The sequence below is a fragment of the Serinus canaria genome, chromosome 2 (assembly GCF_022539315.1).
Source record: "Serinus canaria isolate serCan28SL12 chromosome 2, serCan2020, whole genome shotgun sequence".
Classification (NCBI taxonomy): Eukaryota; Metazoa; Chordata; class Aves; order Passeriformes; family Fringillidae; genus Serinus; species Serinus canaria.
In genome coordinates, this window is record NC_066315.1 from 92,710,972 (window position 1) to 92,724,766 (window position 13,795).

Sequence of the window (13,795 nt, forward strand, 5' to 3'; positions counted from 1 at the left end):
ATACCATTGGATTTTGTTTTCTGTCCCTAGGAGTTTAAAAACTGAAAGAAAAAACTGGAGGTGAAAGAGTAATTTCAACAATGAATTGAGTGGAAACATGTAAATTACCTGTCACAAATAAATAATAATATCAAAGGTTCTGAAGACAGATGAAGTTTGCTGATGACAATATGAATGGAAAGCACTTTATTTTAAACACCAGGAAACTCACCCAGAACAGTCATTGAAAATTACTTCAGATTTGCTACTGCTTCATACACACTAAGACAGGAGACAGTCGAAGCCTGTGATGACACTTGGCACTGCAAGCAGAAAAAACTTTGTATTTACAGTACAATAACCTTTCCGATAAGCAAAGTTATTAGCACCTAATAATTGGTCAGAAAGCCAAAATCAAGAAACTCGACCCTGTCCTAATTCGAAAACCTTATCCCAATTTCTCTCCATTCTGTGGCAATTCATTCATACCCCATCAGATCTGCACTACCATGGTATTTATCCTAAAGACAAGGCAGTCAGCAGCTTTCAAAGGGTGATTTGAATGTAGATTAAGAAGACAAAACCATGACTGAAGTAAGTGACTCTCTCTTCCCTAACCACAGAAGCAGAGGCTATTTTGGCAACACTGGAACTAGCGACCAAGTAGAAACTGCTGCAGATTTATAAGCAGGACTGACTACCTGACACTGTGAAGATCTCACAGATCCAAAATTCAGATTTTCCTGCTTTTAAAACAATGAAGTGCCCACATATCATCAGCATGCAAAAAAACAACCCTGATGAAAATCAGCCAAACTTCTCTGCATTGGTTAGGTTTTTTTTTCAACAGAAATCAATATCTGACTTCATTTGGACTACTGCTCAGGAAGCCCTTCTGAAAATAGAAAGCCCCACTGAAATAGAAATTGTCAGCCTCACTTGGTTCCCTCATTCTGAAAACAACATTGCTCTTGCAGCTCATGAGTGTTACAAAGTCTTTGGGAACTAAAAATGGTACACAATCTATTCCTGCTTTCCCATGCGGAATGATCCAACATAATTTTAAGGTTTTCTCCATTTTGGTTTATTTTCTAAAATCACAGTCTATAATCCTACTTAAGAAAAATTCCCTATTTAAGGAAAATTACAAGGCTTCTGTTACCTGAACTTTCCAATAAGAGCCTCAAGAGCCAATTTCCACACTGGGCTGTAACGTCAAGAACATGTGCATCCATATATATACACAACATATGTGCCTATACATACGGTGTATTTGTCATTTCACAGCACTAACAACTGTAGGGGGCAATCTCTGTAGATTGCCAAGGCATATTCCTCCTCTCTTCTCTCCTGAAAATGATTCTTCATGCCATGGCTGATAAGCTGTCCTTCCCGGCTGACTAGGCAACATGCCTGTTCTGCTTTTCAGGACATACATGCAGCCAGGGTCAGCCACCACGTCGGGTCCATCCCCCCAAGATCTCAGCATGGCCGGCCTGTTGATGACAACCCTGTAGTCCACTTCTTCAAGAACATTGTAAGTCCCCCTTCCTCTTATGCACCAAAATGAAATATTTTCTTTAGAATCCATCAGTAAACAAACACTCCCCAATCATTACCCTTTATTTCAAGCATCAAATTGTACTGTGCCTTTTGAGCTCATTATGCCATTCAAATACAAAAATAATTTTTACCTAGAAGACAAACAATACTGAAATGCTACCAAAAAAGCACATGAACCTCCATTAGCATAGCCAAATGCTAACCATGCCAGTTATACAGCTTTGCCATAGACAGGTTTTGTCCTTCTGTCTTTAACACTGGCAGTATTAAGGAATTATTACTGTTTCAAGATGGACATAAATCCAGCATATTCCAGGCAAGCCTAAGACAGCAGAGTAGCTTCTCAATGCAATTACTATTTTTAGCTCATGGGTAATGAGCTAGAGGCCTGATGATTTCTGGCATTTATTTTTGCCTTCGTTTGACAACTCTTTTGTGTTGGTTTTTAGGTCTCACCCCGTACACCACCTCCAATGCAAGCAAAGGTAAGCAGTTTCAGGGACTCAAGGCATTTATGGGCTAATTCCCACTAATTCAACTGCAAGCCTGATTCACTGTCCCTAATGGCATTAAATAAAAGTCTACAGGTATCACTGGGAACACTATAAAGCAAGAGCCTAAGACACAGAAGTCATGGTTCTCTTCGTCACGCACTTCCTGACTTCGTGCAGGACTAATTGAAGCCACTTGCAGGGATTTTTATATTCAATTTATGGTGTGATTGCTTTAGGTAATGAACTAACAATAGGTAATGCTTTCAAACAAGCCTCACCAGCCAGGAGCTGTCCTTCCATTTACTGAACTCAGCTGGCTTTTGAAGTACGTGATACTGACAAAGCCAGTTCGAGTAATTACAATAAACAATTTTGCCTTTTTCTTGCTTAATGAAATGAATGTACAGACTGTTGTTCTCAACTCCTGTCTGCCTCATTACCTGGCCATTATTTCATAATCTTGGCTATCTTTTCATCTTCTGTGTATGGCAGACCCAGATGCTGTGTTTCATAGTGATCACCGTGTCATTGTTTCTATTTCTTGCATGTACAGGGAAGAGGATTATCCCTCACCAGATTTAGCTGGGTAGGTGACGAATATGCTTTCGGTAACAGCCTTTTTATTTACCAGGCCAAAGCATCTCCTACTCCATTGCCTCAAGCTGCTGCAGCAATGTAATAATTTTGTTTTGTCTCAAGTTTGCTATTTTGCTTTTCCTGTTCTACTTTCCCTCCTCCTTCCGCAGCACTTTAAGATGGTAATTGTGTTGCTTGCTCTTATCCTGCAATTTGACAGCCCTTGCAGCAATAATTTCTTTTGCTTCAGCACAAAGGGAGCAAACTCCACTGAATGGAAAAGCTCTCTTCCTTTAAAGGTTCCTGGAAGACCCATCTGGTGCATTTTTCTTCTCCTGGGATGGACAAAAATGGGAGGGAAGGCTGGGACGAGATGGGTGCTTATTCCACTTTTGCAACTGCTTTTACACAGTCTGCAAAACTAATGCTGCCACTAACCTCAGTATTTTGTTCCACCTTTCCTGTCAGTTAGAAGTGATCTGCCTAAGAAATTCCTAGACAAGTTCTAAGTTCTTCCCGCAGTTCTCTCTCATAACTAATTAAATTCTACTTCTCTACCACAGGTTTGATTTTATATGAGATGGCATGTAAATTACTGGCATTTTAAGACAAAATATCAAAGCCTTCAAGCCATTAAGCATTTCTTTCACTATCAGAACACGACATATTAGCTGATATGTTTGACATCTTAGAACTCATGAAATTACAACATTAAGTTTTTTCACACAGGTTAACCTTCTGAGTATTTAATTTTTGAATATAAATTCATTTTTTACAGATTGATGCTTCCCTCAGATTTGAATATATTCAGATAATTTCCTAACGTTTTCCTTCATCCTTTTTTATTACATAAAAGATTGTTTTATTGCAACAACCTCCAAATTCCTCATTTGAGTATTACATTTCAGTGATCACAAATAAAGACTACAACATGATTATGATAATTGGAATATATGACAATTTGTAATATACATGAAAATCTTTCTTTGCAGGGTGGTGAAACACACAAGCCAGGATATGGAAGCGGAAAATTCTATGAGCATAAATCTGCTCATAAGGGACATAAGGGATCCTATCATGAGGGCCAGGGCACTCTTTCCAGAATCTTTAAACTGGTAAAGTACAACTGAACTTTATTTACAAAAAAATTGAACTGGGAAAAAGAGAAGCCAAACCTCTCCAGAACCTGCCATGTTTGAAACAACCTCATTTCCTTAAAGCTTCTGATGGAATTAGACTTGCATGGATAAACCAGAAGGTTATTTTGTGGCTTAGTGACTACTTACATGATAGGAAACAAAGGTAAAAATACACAGTTAGTGGCCATCAGAAAAGAAGGTAAGTCCACAATGTCCTACAAAGACCTGCACCAGGACCAGTGTTGTTACTGAATGCAAAAATGATCTGAAACACAGAAGACAAATGAGATGACACAGCTCGTTGCTGCTGAATTATTTGGGATAGTGAAAATCAAAGAGAACTGATAAACTGCAGAAGGGCAGTGCTGGACACACATTTGGATGCAGTAACAACTCCAGCAGTCCCTGCTTGTCCCCACCCCAGGTGGGCAAAACTCTTACAATATGTCATTATCAAAAGTTATGAAACCACAGAGTGGGCCAAATTACAAAATTGTCGTATTAGAAATAAATATTTGGTCAGATTATCTTTAGTGTGGTTCAATTCCCCATTTCAAGATACAGCACAGTCACAACACAGGCAATAAACAAAAACAGGACAGGAAAAAAAGGTCAGTTGTGAGGATTTTTCACATCCTATGTCAGGAAACAGACCCATGAAAAGCAGACGATATCCACTGGCAGATACTTTAACAGAGACTGTATTTTCCCTCTAACGCAATGATGGCAGGGAATTCACTCATAACAAATCACCCAGTACACTTAATGCACATGAAGATGTCATCAGCAGTCATCTTAACTTCAAGTCAGAAGGTCTGAGATCCTTAGCAGAGCTGATCATTTCAGACTCTTAACTATTCCTCTCCTCAAGAAGAGATGTAACAGTGCCTTCATTTGCAGCAAAACCCACATTTTTGTCTCTTAAACAGTTTAGGTATTATATCTCCCATTGTACAGTTGTTTTCCAAATATATGCAGCACCAAGTGACAGCACAAAAACTTCAAGGAAGTAGTAGGAATTTTTATGTTGCAATTTAAGAAAAGGAATGATGTCTTCAGAGGCCCAGGTAAAAATCAAACACATTTTAAGTCTTATTTTCATGTTGTGCACTTGGTAGTTTTAGTGGGGCTCAGGTACATCAACGATTCCATGGCTATATACTCTCATTATTTGCAAAACTTCATCATTTCAACATCTGAAAATATGCATTAATGATCTCTCAGGAAATGTAACAATCTTTTTTGCATATTCATCATAGCTATTTTAGCTTAGTTTTATATATATATATATATATCTGAGAGATACATATACCAGTTTTACTTTTTAGATAACCTTTTCCCAGCCGTTATAATTTCTGGAACTTTGATAAGAGTTTTATTCATGCCTATTTGATTTCGACCTATTGTTTACAGCAGGAGGCATTAATTACTGTTTCTTTATATAGTTCACCAGACTTGTAATATAAAAAAGTTATCCATTCTTTAAGATATCTTTGCAAGAAAAAAAGCCAATTACCTAATGAATTAGACTGAATTTTCCTGTAACAGTTCTGTAAAACTAAGGAGGCAGTGCTGAAAGAACATAAATGAAGAAAATAAAGTCCCAAAGAAGACACTATTTTTTTTCCAAGTAAACAGTTCAGTCATCACCTGATTACAGTAAAAATTACCACACCATCTCATATTTGTGATCTTAAGTGCATTTTTCAAGATTTGCCTATAGAAGGGTTGCTAAAGCCAAGGGACAAGATACCAAGTTAGCTTAATCTCAAATTCCAAAAAATGAAATGTCAGACCTTCAGCTTGAATCATCTTTGCTATAAAAATGCTTCTTTTCTCAAGTGCAGATTTATGCATTGTCACAGTTTTTTCCTCACAGTTTGACACTTTCTTATTGTTTCTAAGAATAGGGCAGGTTAGAGCCCTTTTATCTTTTCTTAGCTTTCTCCTGTATCTGCATCTAAGCTTTCCATATAAACTTCATTTTGATGTAACACTGAGAATTTACTGCAAAATGAAACTATTAAATTTCAGTTCTTTCAGATGTGAAGCTATTACATCTCATATGCAAGTTTTGGAGATTTTGTTTTGTTACTTGTTTTGAAGTATACACATAGGGTTCATAAAAATGAAATTTTCCATGCTGTCCAAGGAAATAAACTGTTTTTGTTAGGAAGGCCTGAATAAGAACATGCACTTAAAAGTTATTAATGAGAGACTGTCTAGTCTTCTGTGGAAGATTTAATGACAGTAAGTTAATCCTAGGTGAAAATCAATGAAAATAAATCTTATTTTTGAAGTGAAAAATCCCAGTAATATTTAGTGATATACTAGAGGCAACTGCAGGCTGTTTTCATTAGACAGTATTTAAAATTTTGTCATACTTACAACAGATTGATGTTCTTCAATGCACAGCCCCAAATACATATTAATTTCTAATGAATGCAACTCTGTTCTTCCCTCCACAGGGAGGCTCTGGGTCCCGACCTGGATCGCGGTCTGGTTCCCCCATTGCTAGGCGCTGAAGCTCCAAGATGCCACCCAAGATCATGTACTCTGCTTCATAATATAACTGCCTTAAAATTAGTAACAGCTGCCACAATTACCTAGATAGATGCAATCCATTACTTAATGCCAATTAGGTTCTGCATGCAGTAGATGATACAAACTTCTATTGGCAATCCCTGAGCAACAGTTGAATGAAAGGAACACAAAAAGTAGCTTTGCTAGATGTTTTCCTTATTTTATGTGAAGTAACAAGATCTCTGACTTTACCCCTTCTTCTTCAGGATGCCCTAACTGTATGCTGGACTCCTTTATTTCTCCCAAGCACCTAATTTAAGCTCAACCCTTCTGGTTTCTTTTTAGTGAACATCAGAATTACAAATAAAGAGCTATAATGTCTTGGATACTGAGCACTGCTGTTAATGAATTTTTGAGACACTGCTGTTTAAAACAAACAAAAAAAAATCAACATGTGCAGAAGTTGTAAGGACTGTTTATCCAAATTTTCTTTTTTTTTTTTTCTTTTGTTTTGTTTTAATCTTCCTTCTCTCACTCACAGAATAATTTATTTTCATAACAGGATTAGGCAGTCATGGAAAGGTTTATCAAACATTGGGAGTTCAAGGTATGTGAAGTGTGGGAGGGGGCAGATGTTGAAGAATCAATATGATGTGGAGCAATAGCAATAGGAAATTCTTTCCATACTATGATTTGCTCATTGCATCCAAACCATTAGAATAAAAGAGTAGATGAGGGAGAGAAAGAGGATTTCAAATTTGAGTTAGACTAATGTTACAAAACAAGGGATATTCCTAGAGAAACATCTAAGACAGCACCCGTGACCACTTGACATCACTGGTGCTTCACATAAACTCTGCTGCAATAGCATTGACTTTGCAGTACAATAAGTAAATAAGCATATAAACAAAAAAGTCTAATTTCTGAAAGAAAGCCCTTCAGTACTGGTATCTCAGATAGTCCTGCACATCTCACATTAGAATTTCAAATCTTTCTCTTGGTATTGCAGCAGTGTTGTATTTGATTGGCTCATCTTTTGCCTGAGTAACACCTGGATGCCTTTTAAGGGCAGTGCACCAAAGCAAACTTGTAGTAAACTACCATGAACATTTAACTGTTGTATTGTAGTTGCCTCATAGAAATAAAATATAGTTCAGTTAGATTTAGATATGAATTGTTCACAAATTACTAAAATGAATGTGTGGGGATGGTATTTCCAACCACACTTAGGGAAATAAAAGGCTCTTCTGAATTGCACTGTTTTATTACTTAAACTTACAATTTCTTCAACCTGTCATCTAAGTGTCTGATTAATTATTTTATTTTTTTAGTTTTAGCCTATGCACTGTAGATTACAGTTAGTGCTTCCTAGGTTGAAACAGCGTTCCTAATAAGTGCCCAGTAAAAGTTACCTATAAATATATGTTATTTACATTTCACATCTAAATCTATTGTAGGTTTAAATCAGTGTCCATTAATATGAAGCAATGGAAGATGAGATGATAGAAAATACATAGAGACTAAAGAAAACAAAAGTGCCAAAATTATTATGCATACACACACTATTACATCTATTACCTTTGTTGGTTGCTATGTGTATTTTTCTATTGTAGCTTCATTCAGATGTATACTCTGCAACGTAATAGTTGATTTAATTTGAACACGTATTGTTCTTATAGGAACACAGCTTTTAAAAATAGTCACTATTGAAATAAAGTAATCAACTTGAAATGAAACTTGGGCCAGTTTTGTTTTTTTTATAAAGGAAAAGGATATATATTTATACATACTTATATATATTTATATATTTAGGTCTGTTTGATTTATTGCCCCCCACCATCCCCCAGAGTTTATTAATAATGTGCAGATATTAGAAAATATCACAATGACACCTTGGGACCTAGCACAGAGGCTTCTAGTGACATTGCATGACCCAGAACGTTGACCATAGGACACAAGAATTGTGGAATGCCAGTGTTTAAGGAATGACAGCTACAGGCCAGGGGGATATTGCAAGGCATAAAATGTCTATGAACAGGAAATAAAAACCAGTCCCCTTCATGAGCAATTGTGGCACAAACAGCCTACAAAAACATGAAAGATTATTTAAGGTAAAAAACCCAGAGAAATACATCTTTCAAAATACTGCACTGTAGAGTAACAGAATTTAACCAAAACCTCTTCTTTCCCCTCATCACTTTTCTTTCCCCTCAGTCGTCTTTGCCAGAGGGTCAAAGTGGCTTTTTTGATTTACTTCCTCTAGAGGAATAGGTAGAGTACTTGAAAGCATTGTTTTACCAATATGAAAAGTGATTAAAACTTAGCCTGAAATTTATTCTTTTAATTACACATTAGTAGTTTTGATGAAAACCAGAAGTATAAATGGCCATTTGATTTGTAAGCAAAGGATTTTTCCTGAAACAAGCATGCACAGCCAATACCAGGAGTGTGTAATTTAATGTTCTGAAGGAATGAACATAAACCAAAAGAAATTACAAGCAGACACAAGCCAAAAACCCAAGGCTAGCACAAGCCTACTACTGCATTAAACCAGAAAGAACAAGGGCTGTCCACTTACCCACTATACAATCAGTATATTCTGCATTCTGCAGAAGAAGAGTTCTTCTGCTTCCTTATATAATGCATCTGCTTTAACGCTGCTTTTGAAAATATCAACATACTGGTCACTGTGTCTGTATTTGTTCTGAACATCAACACATACACTGCTCTGAAAAGCTCCAACTCAATCTTACTAAGGCTATAAAAACCTCTGTCAAGACACCTGAAGTTCACAGGTGAAAAGGATGCAGAGAAGCAAATCACATACAATGTTAAAAAGAAATTTTTTAAAAGTCTATTACTATAGCTGACAGGTTTTCCAAGTGCTGGAGGAGTCGCAAACTGAATTCAGGAAAAATGCCAGCTGACTCAGTAACTCATACTGTTTATTAAACGCTTCCAAGGCTTGCTGAACAGACTCACTGAGAAGTGACCCTTTAAAAATGCCATCTTTTTACTCATGAGATCTGCTTTGAGGTTGTGTGTACCAAGTATCACAGAATCATTAACTGGTCTGGGTTGCAAGGGACCTTAAAGATCACCTAGTTGCAAGCCCTCTGTGCATTTATACAGTATTCCCTGAAATAACAGGGAAAAACACGGTACACGCAATACAGCACATTTTGCTATATTATTACAGATAAACAGCGTGCTATGCCATGAGGCCAGACAACTGTAAAATATAATGTCTTTCTTTAACAGCTGAAACATTCACAGGCTGCCTGGAAGAGAAGGCACTGATGGAAGGACTTTATTCTTACAACTAATAATCAAACATGCACTTCTGTAAACAGTTTTTCCAATCTCCTAGAATCCAGAATCATATGCTTAAAAAATACACGAAACAGAATTTGGAAAAAAGTAATATTATTTAGCATGTTTTTCAATTAAATATTCCACATAACAAAAGTGTTATTTTCATGTCACCAACTATATTACTTATATACATATGCTAAACAGTTAACAAAAGAATTAAGAGATGCCCTATCAAATCTAACAGCAATTTCTTCCTTCAGCAATCTGAAATAACTATTTTGTATCACAGACAGAGTATAGACAATATTTACAGAAAAGAGCTTTTTGGATCTGAGAACAATTATCTTTTAGAAGGAAAATTAAAGTCCAGGTCTGTATTATAGTACAACATATCCACCACTGATCTAGAAGTACTTGTGGCAACCAAACAGATGAACTCCTTGCAACTGGGATTAGTATTTACAAAATATACTGATTGGCCACACAGAGGCTCGTAGACTTTAAATATATATATATACATATATAAGCACACATATATATATATCTATATATATGTAACATATAAATAAAATTCAAAAGAACAAGGCAAAAATAAGAAAACAGCTTCTGTCTTTGGAATGTCTAAAAGACAACTATGCTTTTACTCCAGTGTTTCTCTGCTATGAATATACTTAACAAGTGGCACCTTTGAAAGCAATACTCAGTCAGCTAGGTAGTTTTGCTAAAACAATGACTTAAAAACAAATAAATGTAACATATTTCCAAAAGCCACAAAGAAAATTAGAAGGAATTTACAGATTCAAAATGATAACTGTTTACAGCACTGGGGAACACGGTATAGTATAGGTGACTTAGTGCACACCTAATTTTCTCACTGCTACCACAAAATGGTACTTGTTTACCTCACAGATTTAGTATATGGCTGTTTTCCACAGATACTGAGATATGTACCTGCTGACCCAGTACAGCAAACAACAACGGAGGTTTTTACTGGAACCCTTTCTCATTTGGATTCTTATTAAGTAATTATTGCCAAGTCCAAAACCTCAAGACTTTTACTGTAAAAACTAACATCTATCTGCCTTTGTGGTTGGAATGAAAATGAACATGCTCCCTCTCAAGAGTTTACCTCAAGAAAAGCCATGAGCTCGCAGTATTTTATTTTTTTTCAACAAATTCTCAAAATGCACTAAAAAAGAAAGCTTTCAAAAGAAATACAGCCTTTTCTTGTGCCTTGTAGGAAAAAAAAAAAAAAAGGCAAAACGCCACTGTTTTATACTGCATGCATCATCAACTGCAACACTTTGTTTCCAATCTCAATTATTTCTTAAAACACATTTTAAAAAAGTTGACTGACAGTTTCATGATTTTCCTGTGAAGTTATTCTTCATCTCCATTAAAAATGGGAATCATTCTATTTTGATATAAAGTTCCAGTTTATTTTTAAATAGATATACTGGCTGTGAATTCAAAGATGAAACTGTATACATTATTACCTGAGTTCATTGATTCACAGACAACTTAGCACAGATTAAATGAAGTTTTCCCAATATTCTTCTACAAGCTTAAAAAAAAGAATTCTTCTTTTAGGTATCTTTTGTAAATAATTAAAAAAACTATAATATATTATTCTGTTGTTAGTATCTTCAATGCTTGAAGCTTTAACTGTAAGTTCGAGTCCCAGAAATATTTTTAACTTTCAAATTTCAAGGTGTTATCGAAAAACATTGCCTATACTTTGCCATTCATTTGAAGATTCTTGTACCACTTCTTCTAAATTCAGAGCACGACTGATGTCTTCCCCTTCTTGTTCTTGGTGACTTGCAGGCTCTTGTACAGGACCTACCAAGGTACAAGACAAAAGGCACTTGAGTAGGATTTGATATATGGTGTAAGAAAAAGGCAAATACAGCACTCGGGAATAAAGGAACCATGATGGGAACAGTATTATAAAAATTACTTCAGATACTGTAAATTCATTAGATGGTCTTGGAAAATTTTTTTACAAATCTAATACAATATACTGCTTTCCTGGAATAATTTTTCAACTCTATTTCTGTACACGGAGCTTCACATCAAACACAAGGAATCATAAAAAACAATGAATTGCTGTTTCAACCTGATTTTTGGGTTGCATGTGCAACTATTACCTCATCAACTGCGGTCTTCAGCTATCAGTGCTTGATTCCTCAGTAATTTAAGGGAAGTGCTCTGTGCTTTCCTAACAAAACATATGGAGTCCTGCCCTCAGCAGTACTACCACCATGCTACGTACCAGTGTAACCATGGGCCCGTTTCATATGAAGTTTCATATTGCTTTTCTGTGTAAATCCCATTGCACAGTAGTCACATTTATAAGGTCTCTCTCCTGTGTGCCTTTTCATGTGGACTTTAAGAGCACTCTTCTGGTTAAATGCCTTTTCACACAGTGTACACTGAAATGGTCGTTCCCCTTTATAAGAAAGAAAAACATACTTCATAATTTTTCCTTTTAACATTGAAATACAGTTTGAAATTCTGTAAAAATTATCAAGATGATCTAGAAATGAAATAGACATCATCATTTTCCTTGAGACTGTCTCCAAACAGGGCTATAGCTCCACATTGTCAGCAAAAATCTCAAATTAAATGTCAGAATACTTACATAAGTACTAAATCACTGATATTATCCTTCCTATCCAATTTATAACCTAGGTGAGTTATTTAACAGAGGTACAAGAAAAAAAATCAATTTACCAATTTGAATGTTCTGTACTCAAAGAAACCATCACCTTTTTGCATCATGAAGAGTAATACAGATAAAGCAATGTACTAGAATTAACAAAGCTGATGCCTTTAAGAAACTGAGAAGTCAAATAGTCAACAATGTTAACAAAAAAAGTGTCCTGGTAATTCTACATGGAATTGTGGCTTCCTATGCCAACTAGTGATTCCCATATCTCACCAAAAGAGGCTTATTGCTCCAATTCTGCCAGAATACTGCTGATTTCTAGCTATAAACACAAGAACATATTAACTTAAAAATATTTTAAAATTTAAAAATACCTACTTTGCAAGACCAGACTTTTACTTCAACACCAACACTCAACACCATAACCTCTGACATAAACACACTGTATGTCAGTAAGGACTTCTAAAAGCACTTTCTAAGATACTCCTTTCTATTAGTTAGCAAAATGAAGCACAAGCAGGAGTAAAAATATTTTTCCAAATTCTTTCTTACAGGACAAATATATCTCTCCCTTCATTATGTTAGTGTTCCCACCTGCGTGCCAAATCCAACTTCTCAGACGATCAACAGAAGGTCCTTTAAAGCACAGATATTTTCCTTCTATTTTTGTTAACAACTTTTTCTTTAGTTTGAAGAGAAATGCATGCTTACTGAAATTCTTTTGATTCCATTTTTTAAATTCAGTGAAGGTGAGCAACCTTTTTAGTGTAACGGATTATTACACAGTTTTCGGTAGAATTGGAAGCAAATGCTTCCCTCTGATTTCAACATTTCAGCAAACCACTCTTCACTGATAAATCCTACATAACAAGGTATCTAGAGCTATTCAGAGAAATAATGTGTTTTCCTTCTGGTCACTGATTTAGTAGATATTACCCATTAGAAAAGGTTAAAAATGTTTAGTCAAGATAGAAATCACAAACACTTTCTTACAGACAAGACAGTACCTTTATGGAAATAAGTCAGTTTAGGTTTAGGTTAACCTTTCCTAGCATAGTTTATGTAAATGCATCCATCTAAACATTTCTGTGCTACACATTCTCACTCTTTTGGTCTCAAGTGATTTCCAGAAGAACATTCTCTTCTGAAAGAATTACAATCATACAGATTGACCTACTGTTTTCTGACATTATTGGAACACAAAAATAAATATGAATTTAGCAACGTCTGTTACAGTCGAGCGCATGAGCCTCCTAGTACAATAAACCCCAAAATATCTAAATATTTAAGTATTTCCTGAGTGAATTACAAGTCATTCCTAAACAGAAAGAACTCTTCCTATGATGGTGAAGATTTATGAGAAACAGATCAATAAAGGGACTCTGCTCTGTTCTCAGGCTCCCCGAACTGCTCTGTGCCTATTACAACGGGGCAGCAGCATGAAATTAAACTAAGCAGGGAAAATGACAACTGGTCATCTTTCCTGCTTCCTGCATATTCTATGGAACCTTAAACTAGGAGACAATAACTTTTTC

The 13,795-nt window shown here is 35.8% G+C and overlaps 2 protein-coding genes across 16 annotated transcripts in view; one reads left to right on the forward strand and one right to left on the reverse strand.

The window, feature by feature from the left end:
- The window catches only part of MBP (myelin basic protein), a 108,894-nt gene extending 102,234 nt beyond the window's left edge, over window positions 1-6,660 (forward strand). For 7 of the 9 annotated variants that reach the window (XM_050971829.1, XM_009101571.4, XM_018908199.3 and 4 more), the window contains 5 exons: window positions 1,409-1,516; window positions 1,992-2,027; window positions 2,590-2,622; window positions 3,605-3,727; window positions 6,220-6,660. In XM_050971829.1, coding sequence (XP_050827786.1) covers window positions 1,409-1,516; window positions 1,992-2,027; window positions 2,590-2,622; window positions 3,605-3,727; window positions 6,220-6,276 — 357 coding nt within the window. In that variant the 3' untranslated portion in view covers window positions 6,277-6,660. The remainder of the gene's footprint in view (window positions 1-1,408; window positions 1,517-1,991; window positions 2,028-2,589; window positions 2,623-3,604; window positions 3,728-6,219) is intronic. The other 2 variants (XM_018908203.3, XM_009101592.4) reach the window with 1 other exon arrangement.
- A 44-nt stretch (window positions 6,661-6,704) lies between these two features.
- The window catches only part of ZNF236 (zinc finger protein 236), a 77,551-nt gene continuing 70,460 nt past the window's right edge, over window positions 6,705-13,795 (reverse strand). For all 7 annotated transcript variants that reach the window (XM_030226428.2, XM_050971826.1, XM_030226432.2 and 4 more), the window contains 2 exons: window positions 11,865-12,041; window positions 6,705-11,431 (listed from right to left, as the gene is read on the reverse strand). In XM_030226428.2, the coding sequence (XP_030082288.1) occupies window positions 11,304-11,431; window positions 11,865-12,041 (305 nt within the window). In that variant the 3' untranslated portion in view covers window positions 6,705-11,303. The remainder of the gene's footprint in view (window positions 11,432-11,864; window positions 12,042-13,795) is intronic.